The 22759-nt window shown below is 48.4% G+C and overlaps 3 protein-coding genes across 7 annotated transcripts in view; 1 reads left to right on the forward strand and 2 right to left on the reverse strand.

The window, feature by feature from the left end:
• Positions 1–4227, reverse strand: part of sp1 (sp1 transcription factor) — a 7750-nt gene extending 3523 nt beyond the window's left edge. The window contains exons 1-3 of one of the 4 annotated variants that reach the window (XM_073915507.1): positions 4190–4227; positions 3003–3073; positions 127–1189 (exon numbers count right to left, since the gene is read on the reverse strand). In XM_073915507.1, coding sequence (XP_073771608.1) covers positions 127–1189; positions 3003–3056 — 1117 coding nt within the window. In that variant the 5' untranslated portion in view covers positions 3057–3073; positions 4190–4227. 4 annotated transcript variants of the gene reach the window in all.
• A 3498-nt stretch (positions 4228–7725) lies between these two features.
• The window catches only part of col2a1b (collagen, type II, alpha 1b), a 34675-nt gene continuing 19641 nt past the window's right edge, over positions 7726–22759 (reverse strand). The window contains exons 16-53 of one of the 2 annotated variants that reach the window (XM_073915856.1): positions 22631–22675; positions 22446–22499; positions 22011–22109; positions 21509–21553; positions 21293–21391; positions 19892–19945; positions 19712–19819; positions 19584–19637; positions 19050–19148; positions 18921–18974; positions 18509–18607; positions 18341–18394; positions 17540–17593; positions 17392–17445; positions 17218–17271; positions 17036–17080; positions 16847–16945; positions 16284–16391; positions 15972–16025; positions 15379–15432; positions 15216–15269; positions 14863–14916; positions 14629–14736; positions 14468–14521; positions 14330–14383; positions 14008–14169; positions 13547–13654; positions 13070–13177; positions 12639–12692; positions 12437–12544; positions 12100–12153; positions 11812–11919; positions 11654–11707; positions 11450–11557; positions 9800–10088; positions 9526–9713; positions 9164–9406; positions 7726–9012 (exon numbers count right to left, since the gene is read on the reverse strand). In XM_073915856.1, coding sequence (XP_073771957.1) covers positions 8866–9012; positions 9164–9406; positions 9526–9713; positions 9800–10088; positions 11450–11557; positions 11654–11707; positions 11812–11919; positions 12100–12153; positions 12437–12544; positions 12639–12692; positions 13070–13177; positions 13547–13654; positions 14008–14169; positions 14330–14383; positions 14468–14521; positions 14629–14736; positions 14863–14916; positions 15216–15269; positions 15379–15432; positions 15972–16025; positions 16284–16391; positions 16847–16945; positions 17036–17080; positions 17218–17271; positions 17392–17445; positions 17540–17593; positions 18341–18394; positions 18509–18607; positions 18921–18974; positions 19050–19148; positions 19584–19637; positions 19712–19819; positions 19892–19945; positions 21293–21391; positions 21509–21553; positions 22011–22109; positions 22446–22499; positions 22631–22675 — 3441 coding nt within the window. In that variant the 3' untranslated portion in view covers positions 7726–8865. The remainder of the gene's footprint in view (positions 9013–9163; positions 9407–9525; positions 9714–9799; positions 10089–11449; positions 11558–11653; positions 11708–11811; positions 11920–12099; positions 12154–12436; positions 12545–12638; positions 12693–13069; positions 13178–13546; positions 13655–14007; positions 14170–14329; positions 14384–14467; positions 14522–14628; positions 14737–14862; positions 14917–15215; positions 15270–15378; positions 15433–15971; positions 16026–16283; positions 16392–16846; positions 16946–17035; positions 17081–17217; positions 17272–17391; positions 17446–17539; positions 17594–18340; positions 18395–18508; positions 18608–18920; positions 18975–19049; positions 19149–19583; positions 19638–19711; positions 19820–19891; positions 19946–21292; positions 21392–21508; positions 21554–22010; positions 22110–22445; positions 22500–22630; positions 22676–22759) is intronic. The other variant, NM_001281478.1, reaches the window with a different exon arrangement.
• Positions 20479–22759, forward strand: part of nckap1l (NCK associated protein 1 like) — a 125328-nt gene continuing 123047 nt past the window's right edge. Inside the window, exon 1 of the mRNA XM_073915903.1 lies at positions 20479–20664. The gene's annotated coding sequence lies outside the window, so the exon portion shown is untranslated. The remainder of the gene's footprint in view (positions 20665–22759) is intronic.

Genomic DNA, 22759 nt, shown 5'->3' on the forward strand with positions numbered 1-22759 from the left:
TATATGGAAGTGTGTGGAAGGCAATCACAGTCACACACACACACACACACACACACACACACACACACACACATATCTAGACCTTTGGGGATCTATCATGTGTGTAAACAGTACCCCCGGACTGACCTGGTGCGCTGGCGATGGTGACGGGCATCTGTATCGGCTGCATCTGCAGGCCGCCGCTGCCCAGTGTGTTGAGGTTGATGGTCTGCAGGCCGGAGAGCTGCACGGGCCCCGAGGCCCCAGTGGGAGCCAGTGTGATCTGGGCACCGGGGCTCTGCAGCTGCAGCGTCTGCCAGCTCACCTGCCCGTCGGCGCCCAGCGTGCGGATCAGGATTGGGCTGCCGCTGGCGATGGTCTGGATCTGCACGTTCTGCACGCCGTCCTGAGAGAGGGTCTGTGTGGTGAAGACGGGCCCCGGGGCCGACACCGTGCCCTGCTGAACCCCCTGCAGGAGCATCTGCGGCTGCCCCTTCTGCCCGTCTGAGGCGGCGGGCGCTCTGCTCTGGGCGAGGGTGGCGATGCCCACTGCTGCTGTTGCCCGTGTGCTGGAGGCGGTGCTGCAGAACTCAGGGCCCTGTGGCGGAGCGGCTACCGCAGTGTGTGTGTCTCCGCCTACGGGCCCGGGCCCCACCGGCAGCAGTGTGATGTTGGCGTTCAGCGGCACGTTGGCCAGGAACTGCGTCTGGTTGGGCAGCACGGCGCTCAGGTTCTGCAGAGGAATGGCCTGCTGGAAGAGGCCCGGGACCGTCAGGATGTTCCCGCTGCCTGCTGCCCGGAGCTGCTGCCCGCCGGGGGACGACACCAACAGCTGCCCAGACATGTCCTGCGCTGCCTGGAGCTGCAGCTGCTGCCCGTCCACCGTCTGGAACTGCGGGATCACCTGGTACTGGATGTTGGGCATGACGCCGGGCAGGGCAGTGAGCAGCTGCTGGCTCTGTGCGGGCATCAGGAACTGCGGCTGTATGGTGGCGGTGGCGGCTCTGCTCCGCTCCTCTGAGGGCGCTGTGGGCACTGCGGCAGCTGCACTGGTGGGCGTCTGTGTGCCTGCAGGGCTGATGTGCCAGCCATTGGTGCCCTGCGGGAGCTCCAGCTGAGAGTCCTGGGTCTGAGGCTCCGCCGCACCGTTCTCATCGATGCGACTGCACGTAGCGGCTAACAGTGCTAGCGGTGATGGCTGCTGCGAGTCCTGCAGAGAGAAACAGCCTCGTGAGACACTCTGACACACACATGCGCACGCACACGCGCGCGCACACACACACACACACACACACACACACACACACACACACACACACACACACACACACACACACACACACACACACACACACACACACACACACACACACACACACACACACACACACACACACACACACACACACACACACACACACTTGGAGACACGTCAGCTCAGAGATGAAACGTGCAGCATTGGAGAAACAACACAAACGCCGGAGCGCCGCTAGTGCTCAGAAGTGTGTGTGTGTGTGTGTGTGTGTGTGTGTGTGTGTGTGTATAATCACAGCACTACACCCTAAACTGTATTTAGTGTATTTAGTGTTCACTCAGAATACAGCAGGCAGTGTAGTGTGTGTTCTGCAGTGGGCTCTCCTCGTTCGGCACAGTGTGGACTCTCTGTTAGTGAGCAGTTCAGCTGTTATGCTGCATTTGATTAATTAACTGTTGAACAGAGCCTTTACTGATATAATGATGACCCTGATGAGATGATTAGATCACAGTAGTGTGAACACTGCTCTCCACTGCCTGCAGGAGTGATGGATGTGGACCTCTCGCTCTGCGCCGGGACGTCAGCATCTCATCAGTGAAGCAGCATCACGTGGTCATCGACACACTGAATATTCCTCTCTTTAGACCAGGGGTCACCAATCTCGGTCCTGGAGGGCCGGTGTCCCTGCAGAGTTTAGCTCCAACTTGCCTCAACACACCTGCCTGGATGTTTCAAGTATACCTAGTAAGAGCTTGATCAGCTTGTTCAGGTGTGTTTGATTAGGGTTGGAGATAAAATCTGCAGGACACCGGCCCTCCAGGAACAAGTTTGGTGTCCATTGCTTTAGACGATGTAGGAACGCCACGTTAATGTTCTTCATTCCACAGCTTTACTTGTGTTCAAGCCTTACAGCAGGGGTCCTAAACTCTAACTGGCGGGGGCCGTGTCAGTGACTGACAATCCATAGCAGAGCCGCTTTAACACTCACACACAAGAGCAAAGAGGAGACCCGACAGAACTGATGATCTGAACACAGCAGACCTGTCAGCAGCGATGATGCAGAGCAGCAGGACACACAGCTGCTGGAGTATATCTCTGTGTGTGTGTGTGTGTGTGTGTGTGTGTGTGTGTGTGTGTGTGTGTGTGTGTGTGTGTGTGTGTGAAGTGGAGTTTAATCTGCTATAAAATACTGCAACTAACAGACGGAATCATCAATATTCTGTCCAGACCAACTGCACTGAGAACAGCAGAGAGCAGTCTGGGTACGTGTAGTGACGTTACGGGTGAGGGTTCTTCTCAATATCTGAACATGTTCACACTCACTATCACACGATCAGTTCAGCCAGCCAGCGGTGCAGCTCCACTAATGCACACTGTTCATATGCAGACCTCATTACCACATGAGGAAACTCTAATAAACTCTGCGTCTGGATGGAGCATTGACTGCACAACAATGACAGAGGATCCTGTACACTCACACGTCTATTACTGATCACACAAACACTCAACAGATGATCCACAGCGGCCAGCTGAGCCCAGAACAGAGATCCGGGGACAGAGGAGATTCAGAAGGGTAGCACAGGAGAACACCCCGCTGCTCACACACACACACACACACACACACACACACACACACACACACACACACACACCCCTCCTCTGAGTGGCCAGTGTGCGCAGATGCTCTTCCTGGTTCTCCTCTCCCTCAGAGACCGGAAGTGGCGCGACTCACCTGTGTGGTAAACTCGGGTATAAACGCGCTGCTCACCTGCGCCGAGCTGGAGCTGCTCTTCTGGGGGAAGCCGGGCTCTGAGTCCGCCATGGAGCTCTTCTGTGGATCTGACACACACACACACACACACACACACAGTGCACACTGATCAGGGCACAGACAACATCACTATGTAGTGCGCGAGACAGTTAGCAGAGTTAGCCGAACACGCGCCATATTCACTCTCACACATCAGCTTTAGCCCTGTAGCTCATCAAAACACCAATATTAGCCAAAACCCCCGAGTGTGTGTGTGTGTGTGTGTGTGCGTGAGTTCCGTCGCATACATGATCACATCACACACACTCCTGTTTACCACTCTTATATAACTCAATGTAGGTCGCTGTAAAGATCAATTCAACTAACGCTAACGCTGGAGATCTCGGCTAACTTCAGCTCACTTGAGGAAAATCAGCTCAGAGTCCGCGATGGAGCGCTTATAAACACTCCTGATCACTCAGCGGCTCAGGAACAACACGGCTCAGTGTTTTCGGCGAATCAGTTCAACAACACACACACACAGACACACACTGCCCGCAGAGTCCCGCGCCGGTTACAGATGGCACTCTGCGGCGTTCATAAGCGGATTTCAGCGCTACTCACCGCTCATTCTGTGCGAGGGCGCGAGTTTTTCACGCTTCTTCAAGTCTGACATGAACTCTCAAACAACTCAACCGAACTTGATGAACAGAAAGGCCAGAGTCAAAGCGGCGGAGCGACGAGCCAATCAGAAGACGAGTCGCTGTGGCCGCAGCCAATGGGCTTCTTCGGTTCTACTCTTGACATTTGGCCGTTCAGAATACTTTCTTATCATCCAGTGTGCGAGTCTGAGATACTGAGAGCCCAGCTGCTGCCCGAGTGTGTGTGTGTGTGTGTGTGTGTGTGTGAGTGTCCTTAGTGCCTCCTCTCCCTCTGGATCAGCAGGTTCTCCAGCAGGGTGTTTTCTGAATGATCAGTCTAATAACACACACATGACGCGTCCACAACCTGTCTCAGACACACACACACACACACACACACATTGACAGCATGAGCATCTACTCTTACGTTTTTAATAGTGTTTTAATCCAGCTGCTCCTCCTTTACAGTGAAATATTCAGTATTAATCAGAGGTATAGCGTGAGGTATAGGTATAGCTGGATTACAGTAATGCACAGAGGACTGGAGCAGGCAGATGAGTTTACCTGTGCTGTAGGTGCTCTCAGGTGATGGCGTGACCCATAGCAGTCTCGCTCACTGCCTGATCTGATCTGCTCTGCCTCCGTCAGTCCTCCGCTGATCTGATCACAGCAGGCGTCTGCAGTGTGTGTGTTAGTCTGGTGTTCGGCTTCTCCAGCCGCTGGTCTGATGATGTTTCTCCATCTCTCTCAGGCTTCCTCTCCTCATCCTGTGCTAAACTCCACAGAGAGCTCCGTTTCTAAACCACACACACACACACACACACTTGCTCACACTCGACACAACCGTGAAGATGCTGTTTTCCTCAGCTGCAGATGCTGTCTGGAGAAGTGCAGTCTCCTACAAAGCTTGAAGATCAGGTGAAGATGCTGTGCAGGGCTGTGTCGCATCACAGAGGACGGACTCCTGCTCTTCACTGAGTACAGCAGATTAATCCGCCATGCAGTCAGCGGCTGCTCTGCGGGGTGTTCTGGACACGGACAGCAGCACCTGCTCATCTCCACAGCGCTGATCCTTTTATTACTGTTATTGTTTGATGAAGCATTTCCTTTAGATGAATGTCGTCACTTGTGAGTGTGTGAGAAGATCATGAAGATCTGACAGAAAACCGGCAGCTGGAAAACAAACGAACAAGCAGACGGTGCTGAAGTGCTGTTCTGACACTGGTGACACGTCCACATGCCGACAGAACAGTGACAGAACCCCCCCTCACAGTCCAAACACATGCGCTACAGGGGAACTGATCAACTACATTAGTGTATGAGCATGTGTGTGTGTGTGTGTGTGTGTGTGAGAGAGAGAGAGAGAGAGAGAGAGAGAATGAGAGTGTGTTTCCCAGTGCTGGGTTGCAGCTGGTAGGGCATCTGCTGTGTAAAACATATGCTGGATAAGTTGCTGCCGGTTCATTCCGCCGTGGCGACCCTTGATTAATAAAGGGACTAAGCTGAAGGAGAATGAATGAATAAACAAATTAATTAATCAATCAATGGATGAATGGCTGGAGGATGGACGGATGAAGAACTCTTACTGCAAGTCTAGATCCGCTCACAGGTAAACAGAAAACTGACACAATTGAATGATCAACAACACGATCAGGACTCTGAGTTTCTGCACTGAAGAGAAGAGTCGGAGATCTGAGCAGCACAGAACCGACAACACCGAGCAGAAGAGCAGGAGGAACAGGTCAGAGCTGAAACGCATCTGCTGTGAGACATTCCCACATCGCTCCACTACCCGGAGGAGGAGAGAGAAAAACACAAAAGAGAAAGTGTGTCCACCAGGGGGCGCTACAGGACAGGCAGAACTCTGCAGCAGAGCCTTCAGGAGCTCAGAGAGAGTCGGGGGATGAAGAGAACTGCAGCTGAAGACAGATCTGACCCCGCACACAGATACACTGACAAGAGGAAGCTGCAGAGCAGCAGATCCACCAGCAGGAGGCGCAGTGGAAACAGTCGAGGAGTCTGTCCAAACTCATAAGCTGCGTCTCAAATCTCATACTTGAGCACTACTCTACACCACTTTATAATATTAAGAGTAGAAGTAATGCATTCATACTTACATGCCCTTTATTCTAAACAGATGAGGCGGTTCATTCCGCTGTGGTGAGCCCTGATTAATGAAGGAACTAAGCCGAAAAGCAAATCAATGACTGAATGACCATGAAGAGGACTTCATAACCCAGATGATGCTCTTCTTCAGCTGCTCAACACAAGTGTGTGATGTTCAACACTTCACACTCAACACACGCAGATCTGCTCTCATAATACAAGAGAGGCGACTTATAAAAAACAGCATAATTTCAGAATAATTCAGTATTACTGCAACACAACTGAAGAACAGCTACTGCCACAGTACTGAAGTGATACTGCTATGATGAAGTACTGCTTCTGCAATACAACTGAAGCACAACAACAACAACAACAACAACAACAACAACAACTGCTGCTGCTGCTCGGTGGACAACAGTTTCCTAATGAGGTTTCAGTACTTTAGTTCTATTGCTGAAGGTCTACCCCAATACAATATGTTGCACTTTTCAGAAGTGTAACTACAGAAATACATCTACAATACTGCAATACATCATAAAGTAAAGTGCACTCTTAATACTCCTGTACCCAAGTGCAATAAATTCTATACCATATCCCTGTATTGTCCCTCAGTTTACTTCATGTTCCTTCAGTTGTGCAGTTTTGGTCAGGGCCTTGTGCAGCCGGTCTGCTTCTGCTTTGTGTTCAATTAAACAGCTTTATTTGGCCGTTTGGTCTATTCTTGTTTACAATCACAGTTCCTGCACATGTCTGAGAGATTATGCAAATTCACTACTCATCTATGCTGATGAACTGGATTCAAACAACAATACACTTAAGTAATTTGTCATGCGGCATCACGGTGGTGCAGTGGAAAGCACGATCGCCTCACAGCAAGAAGGTCTCTGGTTCGAGTCTCGACTGGGTCAGTTGGTGTTTCTGTGTGGAGTTTGCATGTTCTCCCTGTGTTGGCGTGGGTTTCCTCTGGTTTCCCCCACAGTCCAAACACATGCGCTATAGGGGAACTGATGAATAAAGGCACTAAGCACCCCTGTATTAGCCATAGGCTGGACCGTCCGGATGACCTGCTCCTCCTACCCCTATTCCTGGCCAGATTCTATAGTGCTCACTCTACGCTATCCCATAATGCACCGCGGGAGAATTCATGACTGTGAGTAAAGCAGCGCAGGTAGGTCACATGATGGGGATAAATAGCTGATGTAGAGCGTCTGATATACATTCATACTACACACACACACACACACACACACACACATGAAGATGCTTCAGACGTGTGTGAAGGGCATGTAAAATCAGACTGGAACACAAACATGGATGCAAACCAAGGCTGCGTCTGAAACCGGCTGCTCCTCAGTGGGAACTGCAGTTGAATGTAACGTACGACTCGGCCGTTGGTGTAGTGCGCTCTATACAGTATGAATGTCAGCATTATGAACTCAGATGTACTACATCCGCCATATTGTCATGATCACGTTGTCTACCCGTGTGAGTTGTGCTGCTTCACTCCTATTCATGAATTCTCTCACGGGGCATTATGGGATACCGTAGTGTCCATCCGATGCGCACTTCAGAATCTCCCCTGAAGTAGTCGGTCATCTGGGCGCTTCTCACGTCCTGACTCTCTAATTCTATCAATTCAGACAAACTACTGATTTTAGCGTACTATAAAGTTGGGAAGTATGCGATTTCAGACGCAGCCCAAGTGTGTGTTTCCTGTTGATCCTCAATAAAGCTGAACGCCTCCTGGTAAATCCACACCAGACATGCAGAAAATGGCGGATGTGTTATTGCCATGATGAGAAGAAGAACAGCAGAAGTGAACGTTCACTGAACACGAACACACCGAGCCGGCTGACAGATGCGTCTCTGCTCTTCATCTGCAGATGATCTCCAATATTTATGCCAGTCATCATGAACTGATAATTAAGCTGCTTTAATTTATGTTTTATGAATTTTCCGTAAAAGTGAAGACAAACCCACTCCTGAAGCTCATATTATATGACCAAACAGAGATGCATCATCCTTTTATTTTAGAAAACAAACACAACAAAAGATGAAGCAAACACCGCGCACACACTGATGGCAGGAGAGCTGATGCGCTCGACTACACGGCTCTTCCCCTACATCTAAGAGTGCATCCAAAACCAAAGAGAGAGGATAAACAGCATCTCTAGTGTACAACTTTAAACATTGGCATTCAGGAAAACTACAACAGCAAAATGAACACAATACTACAACAGTGCTTAGCTTTTCCACTATCACATGCATCTGTTTTCAGTCTACAGGATGAGACCAACTGAGCTAGCGTTAGCAAACGGCGATTTCAGAAAGAGGCATGAATGGGGCAGACGCAATGACATCTCATTGATCTTACTTGATTGTGACCAGCGCACAGTCTGGCTTTGTCCTGATTCGAGGCTCTAGTAAAGACTGCTCTCTCTGTGATTGTTTTGTCCAGCATGAGGTAGCTTCAAATGTAAATCCACTACATGAAGGGTCTCTAATAAAGTACACTAAACAGGCTGCCTTAATAGGGATTAGGGGACTGTAGAATGAAAAGCTAACTGTAATGTGCGCACACACACACACACACACACACACACATATATACAAACAAACAATTAGATGTCTATTATATATCAGGCTGTTGTAAAAATCTGCAAGGCATTCTGAAAGATTAGCACCGCTGATTAAGCTTGAATGCGCAGTGATGTACACAGACTGTGGCCGTGAGAAACACCAGCACTCGCATATGAAGGCTCAGGGTGGTGTAAAGTCTGTGGGAGTTGAATGCTTAATACGGGGACTGTCGCTGATGATCCTAATGACAGGGGAATAGCACCTTAACAATAAATAAATACGAAGACTCTTCTGCTTCTGTCTTTGCTCTGGTTTCTCCCTCATACACCGTTCTGCTGTAGATGGAGGTGGTCCCGGAGGGTGGAGGTGGGAATGAGTGACAGCACAGTCACAGGTGAAGACTGACACTGCCTATCAGTGCATATCCTAAAAATACGTTCGGAAGCACTTCTGTTGTCTATCATAAAGATGTCCCGCTTAAAATGTCTAGTTCTTTAGTTTCTCTCTTTCTTTACTCCTCACTCTCAAGTGTGTGTTTAATCCGTCCTTCTGTCTTATAAGAAACAGACGGCTCCTACATCCACTCCGAACTCCTGATGTGCTCCTCCTATATCCACAGGGGCAATGTCCACAAGGGGCAGGCGAGACGTCTTCTGGGATTTATACTCAATGACGGTCTTGCTCCACTGTCCTGTGTGTTTCTGTGGGGACAGAAGACGTCAGCGGTTAGTGTGCATTCTACTGCGCAGCTTTTACAGCCATTTCTCTGTAAACACGAGTGCAAAATCTTTCATTCATTCATTTCTTGCATTCATGCAATTCCTGATTCCCCAGTTAACGGCATCCTCTCACCTTGCATCCGTCCTCCAGAACGCTGTAGGTGAAGCGGCTGTTTCCTTCCGCCCGGATCTCCACATCATTGGATCCGCGCAGCAGCAGAGCCTTCTTCAGGTTCCCAGAGGATTCGTCCATGTAGGCGATGCTGTTCCTGCAGTGGTAGGTAAGGTTCTGCGAGGCTTCAGTGGACAGCAGTCTGAGGAAGGTCATCTGAATACTGGCTGTATTTGGCGACAGATTCTCGTCTCCATAGTTAAACTGTGGTCACAAAAAACAGAGAACTCTTAAGAGGATCTAAGAATTGAAGGACAGTTCTGAAGATGGTCCTGAGTTCAACCAGAGGGTCAGCAGGACCAGAAAGTAAAATAAAAACTCACGTGGAATCCTCCATTCATGGCTTCCCCAAACCAAATGTGTTTGCGATCCCCACCCTTCGTAGTCCACCAGTTCTTGCGTGGGATGTTGGCAGGTTTGGGGTAAATGCAGCTCTCGCCGGTCTCCATGTTGCAGAACACTTTGATAGCATCGACGGTGCAGCCCTGGTTCGGGTCAATCCAGTATTCGCCTGCAGAGAGACACAGAACTCACTCAATGCCACAAATACACAGAACACAAGACAGAAGACAATCCTTCATCACGAGTCCGGCTCACCGCTCTTCCAGTCTGGGTGGCACTGCTTCAGGTCTCTGCAGGTCCGGGCCGGGCTCTTTTTGGTGCCATCAGGCCTGCGGATGTTCTCCATCTGGTTGTTCAGGGATTTGAGCGTGGCATCCACCTCTGCATCATGCTGATGGTTACCATCTGCGGCCTGGTCTGCCCTCATGTACCTCAGGGGATCAGGAGACTTCTCAAGCTGAGACAGACCAGCAAAGGCTGACATGTCGATGCCAGGTCCCGGAGGGCCAGGAGGACCAGGGGGTCCAGGAGTTCCAGGAGGACCCTTTTGGAGAAGCAGTGTGTTTTCAACATGTCTTTATATCAGCAGAACATTAAAGACTACACCTGGAGATGCCACAACAGTACACCTGTGAAAGGCTAATCTTACATGACGAGCTGAGCAGTGGATTCAATTGGGTTTGACTAGAACAGCGGTCACCAACTTGGGTTCTGGGGAGTTTAAAGGGTAACGAAACACCAAAACACACTTTTTGAGCTGTTGACAGTCGTATATGTGTCCCACACAGCTAAAAACACTATTAGGACACATAAATCTTACTAAAAAGTGAAAATTGGTTGTTTTTGCGTTATTTCGACCATATTCGTACTTTTGGTTTGAAATTAATTTTTGAAGCTGCGTCAGGGCCATGACATCTTAGCCTGTATTAAAGCGTGTAGACTGGACGTCTGTACCTGGGAGTGCCGTATTACGTCTGAGTGTGCTGCATTAATAAATGGGTAAGGCTTGGTTCAAACCAATCAGCGCGCTCTATTGTGCAACTTCATTAATATTCATTAATGTTACAGTGTTCAGACGGCAGAGAGACGCCACGTTGTGTTGCCAAAACAAGCGTGCAGTGTTGCTTTTATGATTTGCTTTTGTTTTCATTTTCTCTATGAGAGCGCAGCTGGACTCACGTGTGGATTACAGTGCATACGATGCGAGACAACAATAAGTGTCTAAGAAACATTGTTTACCCGAGAGCTTTTCTCATCTGGAAATGGTGAGATCCGGATTTGCTGCTCGTCTCCTCTTAATAACGACGCGGCTCTAGTTGCTGATGATTGTCCTGGCTCTACAGATTTGATAAGTGAGCAGCCAGTGCTCTTTGTATATTCAGATAGCAAAGTTAGTTTGTATCCAACTAACTCTTACACCGAGTGTAAACATGTTAGCACCACAATCAAACTTCACCACATTTTCACCACATTTTGTACACACGACTTCCTGCCGAGTACATCTAAGTTACTGGGAAATGCGGAGGGGTTTTTCTCTCATTCGCTGTGCGGTAACAAACATTGCATGAAAAATACACACTTAGAGCAGTTCCTCGAATCAAATATCTCATTTGTCACGAGGGGCATGGATGAATTCCCTGAATGAACGAGCCAAACTGCAGTTAAAGTCCACCATTTAATCATTTGGCAAATAATTCGATTACTGATGTCCATGTCCACTTTCTCCCCTGCGTGTGTGTGTTTTGAGCACGTGCCCAAATTGACACTCCCATTTTTATGCAAAATTTTTACAGACCCTCTTTCTTTTGCTCCTCTGACACTCCCTCCTAAACAGAGCTGGACACGCCCACTTTCCTGACTTTTCCAAAGTAGAGGTGTGAAAGGTGTTTTTTTTTTGGTACTTACTGATGGACCAGTCTCCCCAGAACGACCACGGGGTCCCGGGGGTCCAATGGGTCCAGGTAAACCGTTTGCTCCATCTTTTCCAGCTGGACCGACAGGGCCTGGGGGTCCCTAAAAGGTGTTGAAAGGTTAACACTGGACCTTAACACTGCAGAGCACACCCTGCAAAAATCAGTCCTCATGCAGACTTATCATTAATATACATACTCTTGCTCCACCGGGTCCAGAAGGTCCAGAAGCACCTTGATCACCAGGTTGACCCTGTGTTTGGAGTGTAAACATGCCTTTGAGTAATCACATTACATCTTACATTTGTACGTCATTTACACAAAATGAGTGCAAATATGAGCGATGTAGGCACTTACAGGAGACCCAGGCAGACCTTGGAGACCAGTGAAGCCTCTGTGTCCTTTCTGCCCTCTATCTCCCGAATCCCCACCTTCTCCTTTATCTCCACGCGGTCCTTGTGGTCCCTGTGATTAATGAACATGGCTTACACATTAATTCTGAAGGTCTACACTGAATTAGGAGTGTATATTGACAAATGGACTGCTAAAAGCAGAATTTGAGTTTTAACAAACAGACTTGATAATGAAGAAAAATGCTGTAATTACGCCAGAATGCTATTAATTTCTGACATGATAGGTACTCACAGGCATTCCCCGAGCTCCAGCAGGCCCTGGAGGTCCAGAAGGCCCATGGGGACCCTGCAGTTGAAAGGAATGAGTGTGTCATGTGCCTTCCTCATTAAATGTCATCATTAGACTTCTCATTACGATTAGAATAATCTTTTGGAAAGAATAAGTCCTCTTTTCTGTCATGTCATTTTCTGAGACATTGTTCCATTGTGCTCAAGTGTTTGGTTGGTGGGGGGTTTTTAGTTGTTGTTTGAATGAGAACAGTGATCATTCTTGATAATTCTACCATAACATCACTAATACATACATTTTATTCTACACGTCATGAAGAGCTGTAAAAATCTGTACTTACCGCCTCTCCTCTGTCTCCCTGTTTACCAGTGGGTCCGACTGGACCAGGAGCACCAGGACCCCCTGGAGCACCAGGAGCTCCAGCTGGACCCGTGTCACCTCGGTCTCCCTGAACAGAACACAGACCGATCGTCAGCAAGCAGCACTCAGACTACACCATGGTCATTACAGTTAGTGAAACCAGGTCCACATATCCTCCCTACCTTTATTCCAGCAGAACCATCTCGACCAGGAGGACCATCAGATCCAGGATTGCCCTGCAAACGATTTACACGACATGAATCTTGCATTAATCCAGCTCATGTATGTGCAGTGTGTGTGAATGTCTTCATCTATTTGGTTCTACTCTAGTGTTTAAGCTTCTGGCAGTGTAAGAGTTCTCCAGGAGCATTGAGGAACACAGGAAGTGAACACTTACGGTTCAGTCATTCATTATTTTACACACCTGATATTATTAGAATAATAATTGGACCCATATTTAATCAGCTAATCTCTTTTGTAGTGAAAGGTAAAATGATGTCCTTGTCATTGTTCTCTAACCCTGAACAGTCAGATGCTGCAGGGTATCATTTCATTCTTAAACATCATGTTTAAGTCTTATTAATTAGTGAATCAGAAGTCTGGTTAGCCGTACCTCTCTCCCCGGCTCTCCTGCAGCGCCGGTCAGACCTGGTGCCCCTACAGGGCCAGGAGGTCCTCTGTCCCCGGGTCCCCCAGGAGCCCCCTGCTTACCCGGCTCACCCTGCCATGGAGATCAGCAATACAGTGAGATTAACAGCCACACATGCCTGTGTTAACATTATTTGTTCTTTGCTATTTATTGACAGTAAACTCAAGGCATGATCGCTCCCATATTTGACCTGACATTCAGTTTTTGGTGGATGAAAAAATCAAAAGCTTGAAACAGAAAAGGCAGAAGCGCCTCCGTTTCTGGCCCCTGATGCTTTTGTCTGTTTGTCACATTCACTGGAAACTGAACAGCTGGCAAAGATGACGAGAAGGAAAATCTGAAGAAGAGCTTATGAACTGTTGCTCAGGCCACGGGCCATCAGAAATGTTGATGTATTTCATCATTAGTCATTAAACATCAGTATGTTGATCTGGAACTCACGGAGGGTCCAGGCAGGCCGGGGAATCCTCTTTCGCCTCTTTGTCCTGGAAGACCAACGATACCGCGCTGACCGGCCAGACCCTGGGGACCTGCGGGACCGTCCGGACCCTGGAGGAACAGAAGAAACACTCATCAACACACTGCGGTCCAACAACACAAGCTGAAAACAGGACAGATCATCTTGCTCCTTAAGGGCAGAAGGTAAATGCAGATTTCCTGAGATCTGAGCACAGTTCTTCAGTCTCGCAGTGTTTGAGGGACAGGAGAGATCAGTTTGTAGATGGGTTTAATGTCAGGAACCGCCAGCTGCTCAAGGGCACTCAGTAGTTTACACTCAGCTGCTCATATCTGTGCACTTCTCATTTAATTAGCAGGTTTTCATCCATTGCTTCCACAGTTAGCGTCTTTATTATCTGCTTTTACAGTCAGAATCATGTTTACTGAGATCCTGCAGTACGTACGTGAGGACCGTCTTCACCAGGATCTCCCTTCTCTCCTGCAGGACCAGCCGAACCCCGTAAACCAGCGTCTCCAGGTCTTCCAGGAGGACCACCATCTCCTCTGACACCCTTTGGCCCATCTTTACCAGGAGGACCAGCAGGACCGGCTGGACCAGGGTTACCCTGAGAATAAGAAAATTAGAAACATGATGGCGGACCCAGTGAAAAACACACAGAGGTTTCTCTGATCGCCCTCATGAATGTCTGTGAGAACGTTGCTCATACTCATCAGATGTTTTACTCCACACTATAGATGTGTTTTGCTTTCTATTGCTTTTCTTACATTAGGACCAGGAGGTCCAACTCTTCCAGCGGCTCCGGGGAAACCCGTGGCACCCTGCAAACATTTTAAAAATGAACATTTACTTATCTACACATTAATTTATCTGCATGTCCTGTGTCTACTTGATCTTGTACTTACAGGAGGGCCTTGAGCACCACGAGCCCCTTTTGGTCCAGACACACCGGTTGGTCCCTTTAAGAAAAAGAGGAGTCCAGTATTAAGAACTACAGAACTGCTTTAGGGTAAACATCATCATTTCACATCACGGTTCAGAAACAGAACAATTACGCTGATGTTACCTGCGGGCCCGGAGCTCCAGAGGGCCCCTGAGGGCCCGGGGCTCCAGCATCACCCTTCTGTCCACCTTCACCCTGCTCTCCTTTCACTCCCGGCTGTCCATCTGCACCCTAATACATACAGAGGAAAGCAGAGTTTCTGAATGACACATTATATAGCAGCTCTGAGGCCTTCAATGTAGGCAGATATCAGGAAACTCTCATGTGTGTGACTATCAAAGCATTTGCTGAACTTACTGGTGGACCAGCAAAACCAGCAGGACCAGGAGGGCCAGTCTCTCCTCGGTCACCCTGCCATAAAAATACAGAAGTGTTTGTTTTATTGTGTCATTCCTGTCTGGCATGCACAATACTGCTGTCAGAGCGTTATGAAGCATCTAAACACAGACGTCTTCAACACAGATCAAAATGAGCCAGAGATGATTAGCAGGGTGTGCTGTAATCATGTCAGATGTTTTAAGCAACGTATGAAGAAATAAACCCAGCATAAGAAGAAGGTTAAACTAAGTAGATCAGTTCTGAAGTCAATATGTTTAATTGTACGAGATGTAAACGAGATAAACGACAGAACAGGACTGACAAACACTCACAGGAACACCGCGAGTCCCCGCAACTCCAGACGGTCCCGCGGGTCCCGATTCTCCCTGAAAAATGAGTGAGGATGATCAATGACAGTGCAGATATTAATATTAGATATTAAGTTAATAGATATATCTTTATTTAGTAGATATAATACACTGATATCTTCAGTACCTTTTCACCGTTGGGTCCCGCAGGACCTGTTGGACCAATTGGACCCGTTAAACCCTGTAAAGACACAAAGCAGCCTCTTCATGCACTGGTGTTCATGACCTTTAGCAGAAATGCTGAATAAAACTCTTAATGACTCTCACACATATGAATCCACAACATTCATGCAGAACTGAACTCACAGCAGCTCATCCACTGGCCGATCACTACAGCTGACTCTCTTTATTTAGTTTGACTGAAGTATTTTATATACTGCAGACCAACACAGGACCCGCTTTACTAAACATTAATATGTGAGTTCTGTTCATCATGTTGGCCACTGAACAGACACGCCGGCGGCGCTGCACTGTGGCCAGATTCCAGCTTTATTTGGAAAAATGAACATTAAACAGAAGCTTTAATCTTTCATTTCATTCATAATGACTGGACCAGCTCTTCAATGCTGAAGCACACATCAGATGTTAGCTGAAATTGGTTAATGCTGTTTAGAGAGAACACACACAACACATCCTGAAGGTGACACAAATCCAAGATCAAGAGAATGTTGAAGGTTTGTCTGATGTCTACTGGAGGAACAGAGAGATGTGGACTCTTACTCTTGAGCCGTCTTTACCCGGAGCTCCTTCTGGTCCCTTATCTCCATTATCGCCCTGTCAAACACACACACACACACACACACACACACACACACACACACACACACACACACACACTCCAGTGTCATAACGGATGTACATCACAGATCCTTCATCTAAAACCTCTAATATTATCTTTGAAAGAGCAGAATTAGCCAAACCCTAGCCTGTGTTCTACACGCTCATGTCCTCTTCTAGACTTCACAGTAGCGTGTGTCTTCAGTTTACGTATTCGAGTATTTTAAAGTGAAACAGGTTTCACAAGTGACTTACTCGGTCGCCCTTTGGTCCTGGATTCCCAGACGTGCCTCTCTCTCCGGGCATTCCCTGCAGTCCTGGAGGACCCTGAGCTCCAGCTGTCCCCGCGGGTCCCACACCACCCTATAGACCACCACAGCATCAGAGACCGCCGCTCACACAAGTCAACACACAATTAAACAACCCTTTGTGTAGTTTTATTTACCAATATTTACAGAGACACTTCATTTCTAAACTTGTGTCCACATTTCCAGAACTTTCACAGAACACTCAAATCTTCTGACGGGTGTAAAGGCTAATAACCCTCCCTGAGACATGAGATCTCACACTCCTCCTCTGGCACCGATACCTCACCTCATCCAGGTTCCTCCAGCGGCAGTGTTTCCGTCATCTTTGCAGCGTGAGAAATGGAGAATGAGTCTTTATTCTTGCACACAGAGCAGATAAACACAGCTACAGGCTCAATCACTGACGAGCACACAGCCCTGCGTTTCACAGTCAAACCTGCAGTGTGTGTGTGTGTGTGTGTGTGTGTGTGTGTACGGTGTGTGTGTCGGTGTGTGTACGGATCTGCTGACCTTGGGGCCGTCGGTTCCTGGTGTTCCTGGTAGACCCCGGGGCCCCTGGAGCCCCTGTGGCCCAGCACCGCCTCTCTCTCCTGGGAACCCTCGCTCACCCTGAGGAGCAGCAGGAGTTTAACATTGGAGAAAACACACACACACACACACACACACACACACACACACAGATGGAGAAAAGAGACTCACTCGGGGTCCGGTAGCCCCTGCCCCTCCGGCCTCTCCAGGAACTCCCTGCATGAGAAACACACAGATTTCACTACACACACACACACACACACACACACACACACACACACACACATCTGCATCCGGTGAAATAAACAGTGAGTTTCCTCTTGTTTAAGTCAGGAGGATTCTGGATCTCTCACCTGATCTCCAGGTTTACCTCCCTCACCGGGGGGCCCCGGGGGTCCAGGCAGACCCTACAGACAACAAAAGCACCAATCAGATCCTCAGTGGACGCCACACTTAATTAAGGAGATTAGTTCAGTTGGTGTGGAGGGACACTCCGAGGCCCATCTGCTGATCTCACTGTCTCTCACCTGGAAGCCTGATGGTCCCGGCTGTCCCTGCTCGCCTCGCTCTCCCGCAGAGCCCTATGAACATCACACACACACACACACATATATTTATGAGCATCACACACACTCATGTGAACATCACACACTCAAACATGCGTAACACACTCACGGCAGGTCCTGGAGGCCCAGCAGCACCGGTCTCTCCATCTTTACCAGGCAGACCCTGATGAGGAAACACACACACCAGAAGAGAGAAGGGAGGCGTTAGTGAAGGGTCAATTATGAGAAAGAACAGGACACAAACACTCCTGGAGAGCGATGATCAGCATTATCAGTGCATGTGCGCACACTGTTTAATGTGTTCTTCACTATGGTGGTGGTAATTTCAGCAAGAGCAGCCATGAACCTGATCCAGGCGTGTGGTTTATGTCAGACTCTGATATTTAGATGCTCTACTATGATCAGAAAGTCCAACACTGCAGACTGAAGTAATGCTCTCTCTCTTATCTGGAGCCAAGCGTGGGCAGGAGTTGATCTGGTTCAGCTCCTGAAGCGCAGAACAGGACCGTAATGATCTGAACACGCTGCAGAGTCAGACAGCGTTCTGCTAACTAAAGGTTGAGTTTTCAGTTCTCCAAGCGGGCATTACTCGTGCTGTGTTCAGAGCTCTGATCTGGCTTCAATAAAACTCAATCACTAGTTCTGGGAACAGTGTGTTCTCGCTGTAATATCGCGCTCACTATTTTCACTTTGTAAATGATCATTTACTAAAATATCTGCTTAGAAACTGCTGAAGCTGACTGAAATAGAGACGAAAACCACGAAGCACATCCAAATGTCGAGTTTTCCTAGACCAGGTCAGAGTTTTAGCTCTAGAAGAGGCTCTCAGCAGTGTTTCAGACTCTGGAGATCCGTCTGTTGTGTGTCCGCTCGTTTCTCTGAGTTTATGAAGCTGCAAATCAACACTTACACGCAGACCCGGAGCTCCAGCGAGTCCCTTCTCTCCAGCCTTTCCAGCCTCACCCTGCAGCGAGACACAGATGCACATAAAAGGGTTATGATTGAATATTGACACAACAGAGCAATAATAACACGCACAGACAGACAGACATGGACTAAGAAGAGTGTTGGTTTTTACATTTCCACCCTTGGGTCCCGGGAATCCCATGACTCCTGGCTGACCGCGAACACCCTGAGGCCCCGGGGGTCCCGGACGACCGTCTTCACCCGGAGCGCCCTACACCCTCAACAAAACACACGGTAAATGAAGACACAACACATCTGAACATGTATTTAATGTGTGTGTTCTTCTGTAAGATTGAAGTCATGTGACAGGAAACAGGAAGTGACGGAGCAGCATTGCATTGATGTTAGAATATTACCTATATAGATTAATAATGTTGCAGAAACAGAGTCGTCCTTCAACAGCCTAAGCGCTCCTTCTAATGTTGCATTACTGCATTGCTCTAATTCTTACTTCCTGAAATAATTGTTCATAAGTGTTGTTTATACAGGCAGGAGATCTGGCCTGTAAACCAGTGTCTACTCACAGACGGACCGACTTTGCCCTGTGGACCGGCGTCTCCTGGACGTCCCGTCAAACCCTGCATAACAAAAACCACTCCTGGTTAAGACAAACCTGTGAAAGCCGACCTGAACCGACAGGTGATCTGGCTTACCCTTGCACCAGGTAGACCTGGTTCTCCCGGCCGCCCTGGATCTCCACCGGCTCCTTTAGGTCCCGATACGCCTGCAGGTCCACGCTCTCCGGGCGCACCCTGAAATGCAAAGCACCACCAAACAGGCTTAGCAGCATGTGGTGCACTGTAAACACTTGTTTTCCAGGTGTGTATTAGACTGAGAATACTGACAGATGTTTTACAGAAAACTCACTTTACATGTTCTACTTTTAAACTGCTTTAAGTAGAAGTGACCTGGCAGAATGTCCAGCAAATGTTGAGATACCACCGTCAGTAGAGATCTCCAGCGTGCTCAAACTGGCTCATTTACCGATTAGTCACCATCGAGACTGTCTTTTACTGTCACTCATTCTCATGACACTGTAATTCACCAGTCATGTTCATTGTTACCCCAGCAGATTATCCTGCGATTGTCTAATTCACACGTGATCTAAGAATATTGTTTTTCTGAAAAGACTGAGTTTAGTAGTGTTTTGAGCATTCTTCAGCTGCTGTAGAGGAGTTTATTCTCACCTTTGGACCAGCAAGACCGTCTTGTCCGGGAAAACCTCGATTACCAGGCGTTCCCTGCAGAACACAGACGACTTGTCAGCCGGATGCTGTTCAGTAAAGATAGAGCTCAGTAATCCTCAATGCCTCACCCGTTCTCCAGTTGGCCCTGGGGGGCCCGCAGCACCAGGCTCTCCTCTGGGTCCTCGCTTGCCTTCTTCTCCAGCAGGACCTGGAGCCCCTTGTAGACCAGCATTTCCCTAAAGAAACAATACGATCAGCCTCCGCAGAGATCATCAAGAGTTTGGAAGAATGTAAACAACAGAACTCACAATCTCTCCTTTAGGACCGGCTTCACCTTTGAACCCTGCGAGGCCCGAGTCCCCCTGCAGAAGAACACACGATCACACACTCGGCAGGTCGAAACACACACACACACATGGCTTTATCAGATTGAATTATAGAGAAGGTTAGGAGGGACTGAAGGGTCGAGAGCTGGACACTGCTGATGATTATTGCTGTTGTAGGAATAAAGACTGTCTGTGTTTGCACCAATACTGATATACGGCTCAAATATTTGCAAAAGTTTTAAAATTGCAGGAGTGTGAATGAATTTAGCTTCAACTGCATGTAAAGCCCCAAATCAGGGAACGTTTAGGGCAGCGTGGAAAACACAAATAAACAGACAGCGGTGATCTCCTGATGTGCTCTGACTTGTGTTTGACTGCAGACGATATGAACACAGAATATCTGCTGTTGAGCTGCTCATCTTCTGCTCATGTGTGAATCTCCATCCTCTCCTCAGTCAGAGCTCAACACACTGCAGAACAGATACAGCAGCAGTTCAGGGCAGTGATCAGGTGATCTGCTGAATGATGATGTGATGTTCACAGGTGATGTGATGATGATCTGCTCATCAGGAAAGCTCTAGTGCTTTAGGAGCAGAGATGGGCAGAGGATCGCCAATTTGACCACAGATAGGAGAGGAAATGAGTGAAGTGTGTGAACACAATACTCCTCAGAGAAAGAGAGGAAGACGTGTGGATATTTCCCCTTCAACAGTGCAGAACAGCATTAAAGACTGAAGGAATCTGGAGGAGTTTCAGTGCGTAAAGGACTAAAAAAGACCCCTCAGGGGGCGCTGCATCAAGAGTCCTCATTCATCTATAAGCAGATCAGCACATGGGCTCAGCACTACTGCGCTAAACCTGTGACAAGCAGCACAATGCAGAGTCACATCCACAAACACCAGCCAACACTGCACTGTGCCAGGAGGAAGCCCTATGTTAACAGTGTCCAGACGCATTTGTCTGGGCTGGGAGGCGTCTGGGATGGAGCATAGTGGACACAGTGGAGACTTGTCTTCAATAGAGAATGTGTGGGGCATTTTGAAGCCCAGACTGCCACAATGAAGACCCCACACTGTTGCCCACTTTAAGATTTGTTTGCTGGATGAATGGGACAGAATGACTCTTGAAGTCAAATAAATGTAGAAATCTCTAGTTTCTCTAACACTGATCCAAATCCCCTGACTGAGTTAATCATTAATGCTGCAATTATTGTAGACAATTTCAATGACATGGAGACAGAAATATCTGTTCAACACAGAGCTTACAGCACTGCTGGTAAAGTGTGTGTTTCTGACGTCAGTGTCTGTTTGGGTGGTCAGTGTGTGTGTATAGCGGACACACAGAAAGTGTGTGTTTCAGTGTGTGTGTGTATTGTGGACTCACAGATTGACCCTTTGGCCCTAGAGGACCTGTCGCTCCCTGAGGGCCTGGAGGACCACGCGGACCCGGGAAACCAGGAGCTCCACCGATACCCGGAGCGCCCTAAAACACACACGTACAGACAAACACACACACACACACACACACACACACACACACACACATCAGACAGATGTTCTCTGGAGTGGTCAAATGGACAAAATATCCTCATGTACGCACCACTGATCCTTTGGCTCCAGGCATCCCGTCAGAACCAGGGTTACCCTGCGGACGGAGAACACTGATCAATACCAGACAACACTCCTGATGCAGAGGCACACCACACGCCTTCACTCCACAATAACGGCTGGCTGGAGTATTATTACTGCTTTACAAACCTCAGAGCATTGCAGATACAGAGAATAAAACACACCCCGTTGTTCATCAGTTCTGATTGATTACTGGGATTTGAGACACACTAACCCTATTTAGCACAGTTAGTATGTGAAGTGTGACGCAGCCCAGGTGAGGCAGAACAGCCGCCACACTTAATGTTTACATGTTTGAGCAGTTCATCTTCTCTCCAGCCTCCATTATCGGTCAGTGTTTTCACTCATGGCTCTGTAAAGCACTGTGAGTTGTCATTGTGTGTGTGATAAACGGACTCTTCCAGTGTTTCTCCTCCAGCTAACCCTGATCTCCATCCGTACCCGCGTCCCCTGCCCTGCTGTTTAATACTCACAGAGACTCCAGAGGGTCCCGAGGCTCCAGGAACACCAGACTCTCCACGGGGCCCCTGTGCTCCCTCAGGCCCTCGGGCTCCGGTTGGTCCCGCTTCACCCTGAGAGACACACACCGTCAGTAAACCTCCATCAGCAACATCTGAGACACCTCAGTGTGTGTGTGTGTGGAGCTACGAGTGTTCATCTGCTGGAGCAACACAGGTGTACAGGTGTGTGTTCTGTGGTACAGGTGTGTGTTCTGTGGTACAGGTGTGTGTTCTGTGGTACAGGGGTGTGTTCTGTGGTACAGGTGTGTGTTCTGTGGTACAGGTGTGTGTTCTATTGAGTCAGTGTCAGGTGTACAGGTGTGTGTTCTGCTGTACAGGTGTGAATAGTGACTGTGATGCAGCAGAGACATGAGGGATCATTGATAGAGGAATCAAGAGAGGTCACACCTTTGCACCGGGGGATCCTGGGAACCCGGGAGATCCTGCTGTACCAACGGGACCCTGAACACACACACACACACACACACACACACACACACACACACACACACACACACATGCGATGAGCTGCTGATCTGCAAATAAAGACACGATTCACAGCGACTGAAGAAATGAAGGATCCTCAAACCCACCGGTGGACCAGCACCGCCAGGCAGACCGTCATTACCACGAGCACCCTGATAAAACACACACACACACACACACACACACACCTCAGTGCTGTGCGTCATCATCATCGTCGTCATCATGTGCACACACGT

The sequence above is a fragment of the Danio rerio genome, chromosome 11, assembly GCF_049306965.1.
Source record: "Danio rerio strain Tuebingen ecotype United States chromosome 11, GRCz12tu, whole genome shotgun sequence".
NCBI classification, from domain to species: Eukaryota; Metazoa; Chordata; class Actinopteri; order Cypriniformes; family Danionidae; genus Danio; species Danio rerio.